The sequence below is a fragment of the Myotis davidii genome, unplaced genomic scaffold (genome assembly GCF_000327345.1).
Source record: "Myotis davidii unplaced genomic scaffold, ASM32734v1 scaffold1786, whole genome shotgun sequence".
NCBI classification, from domain to species: domain Eukaryota; kingdom Metazoa; phylum Chordata; class Mammalia; order Chiroptera; family Vespertilionidae; genus Myotis; species Myotis davidii.
The window spans coordinates 321,637-323,768 of NW_006297147.1; the positions used below are offsets into that span (position 1 = coordinate 321,637).

Sequence of the window (2,132 nt, forward strand, 5' to 3'; positions counted from 1 at the left end):
ACGGTCATGTAAAATTTCAACAAAAGTGTGTGTATGTGCCAGGAAAGCCGTGGAGGCCATTTACCCGATATGCTATCCAATACATAACCCTATACTGTATACTTTATGAATCAATAAAAAATTTACAATTTTTAATTATAAACTTGTGTTTTCTATCAAAATTACTTCTTGGGTGAATTTTGGGACACCCTTTAGAAATGAAGAATAATTGATTCAACAGTAGAGGATTCTGAGAATCAAGTCAACGATTTGAAATATGAGGAAGCAAAAAACACCCAACCAGAAGAGAAAAAAAAAAAAAATTAATTAATAAAAAAATATGAAGATAGTGCAAGGAGCCTCTGGAACAACTTCAAGCATACCATCATGGGGGTGCCAGAAAAAGAGAGAGAGCAAGATAATTGAAAATCTATTTGAAGAAATAATGACAGAAAACTTTAGCAAGAACCTACATCCAAGATTACTCTACTCAGCAAAGCTCACATTTAGAATTGAGGGTCAGATAAAGAGCTTCACAAATAAGAAGAACCTAAAGGAGTCCATCACCACCAAACCACTTCCACATGAAATGTTGAAGGTTATTCTTTCAGAAGAGGAAGAGGAAGAATAAAGGATGAAGAAAAAATCGGAACGATAAAATGGCAATAAACACATATCTATCAACAATTGAATCTAAAAATCAAAATAAACAAGAAATCTAATGAACAAAATAAAATGGTGAATAAAATATAATCAAGGGCATGGAAACATAGAACAGACTGATGAATCTCAGAGGGAAGGGGTAGGGGGAGGGAAGAGATTAACCAAAGATATTGTATGCATCACCTACGGAAACAAACAAGAGGATGGTGAAGATGACGGGTGGGGCAGGAACCAGATGGAGGGAAGCAATGGGGGGAGAGAAGGGGAAACATCTGTAATATTCTCAACAACTAAGATTTTAAAAAAGAAACAGAAAAAAAGGTTTCAACATTAAAAAAAAAAAGACTAAAATAAATTTTAAAAGAAAGAAAAAGATTACAACTCAGCCCTGGCCAGTGTGGCTGAGTTGGTTGGATGTTATCCCATGCACCAAAAGGTTGCCTATTACGTTCTTGGTCAGGGCAAATGCTGGGTTTGCAGGTTCCATCCCTGGTCGGGGGCATACAGGAGGCAGGCAGGCAATGTTTTACTCTCACTTCCATGTTTCTCACTATCCCTCTCACTATTTTTGTAAAAGTCAATTTCAAAAACTTAAAAACCAAAAAAGAGCATAGTTCAAATTAGCTGGAAGCGTTTATTAAAAAAGAAAAGAGCCCTAGCCGGTTTGGCTCAGTGGATAGAGTGTTGGCCTGGGGACTGAAGAGTCCCGGGTTCAATACCGGTCAAGGGCATGTACCTTGGTTGCAGGCACATCCCCAGTAGGGGGTGTGCAGGAGGCAGCTGATCGATGCTTCTCTCTCTCATTGATGTTTCTAACTCTCTATCTCTCTCCCTTCCTCTCTGTAAAAAATCAATAAAATATATTTTTTAAAAAAAAGGAAAAGAAAAAAAGATATTACACTTGACACTATGAATATAGAAAAAATGCTAAGAGCCCACTATGAACTTCTGAAATTAATAAACTAATTCAGAGCCCTAGCCAGGTGGCTCGGTCAGTGAAAGATTGGTCCCAATACCTGAAGTTGTAGGTTTGATCTCCCTTCGGGACACATGCAGAGGGCAGTCAATGAATGCATAGATCAGTGGAACATCAGATCAATGCTTCCCTCTCTATTTCTGTCTATCTCTGTCTTACTTCCTTTCTCTAAAATTAATAAAAAGTTTAAAGAAAAAATAAATTTGGAAAGGTTACAGGATGTAAAAGTCAACACACAAACATCAGTTTCATTTCTACACATTAACAATAAATTCTTCGATAGAGAAATGAAGAAAGTATTCAAGTTTGCAATAGAATTAACAATAAACTACTCGGGAATAAATTCCACCAAAATGGTGAAAGGTCTGTACATCAAACACAAGACAGTGATGAAAAATGGAAGAAAACACAAACAAACGGAAAGACATCTGTGCTTTAGGATTTGAAATTTAATATCCTTATAATGTCTATCCTACCCAAAGCAATCTACAGATTACATGAAATCCAAATAATA

General features: G+C 36.4%; 1 protein-coding gene across 1 annotated transcript in view; it reads right to left on the reverse strand.

Annotated features, from left to right (window-relative positions):
- Positions 1–1,633: 1,633 nt before the first annotated feature.
- The window catches only part of LOC102766858 (zinc finger protein 551-like), a 54,885-nt gene continuing 54,386 nt past the window's right edge, over positions 1,634–2,132 (reverse strand). The window contains exon 3 of the mRNA XM_015569915.1: positions 1,634–1,786. Coding sequence (XP_015425401.1) covers positions 1,722–1,786 — 65 coding nt within the window. The 3' untranslated portion in view covers positions 1,634–1,721. The remainder of the gene's footprint in view (positions 1,787–2,132) is intronic.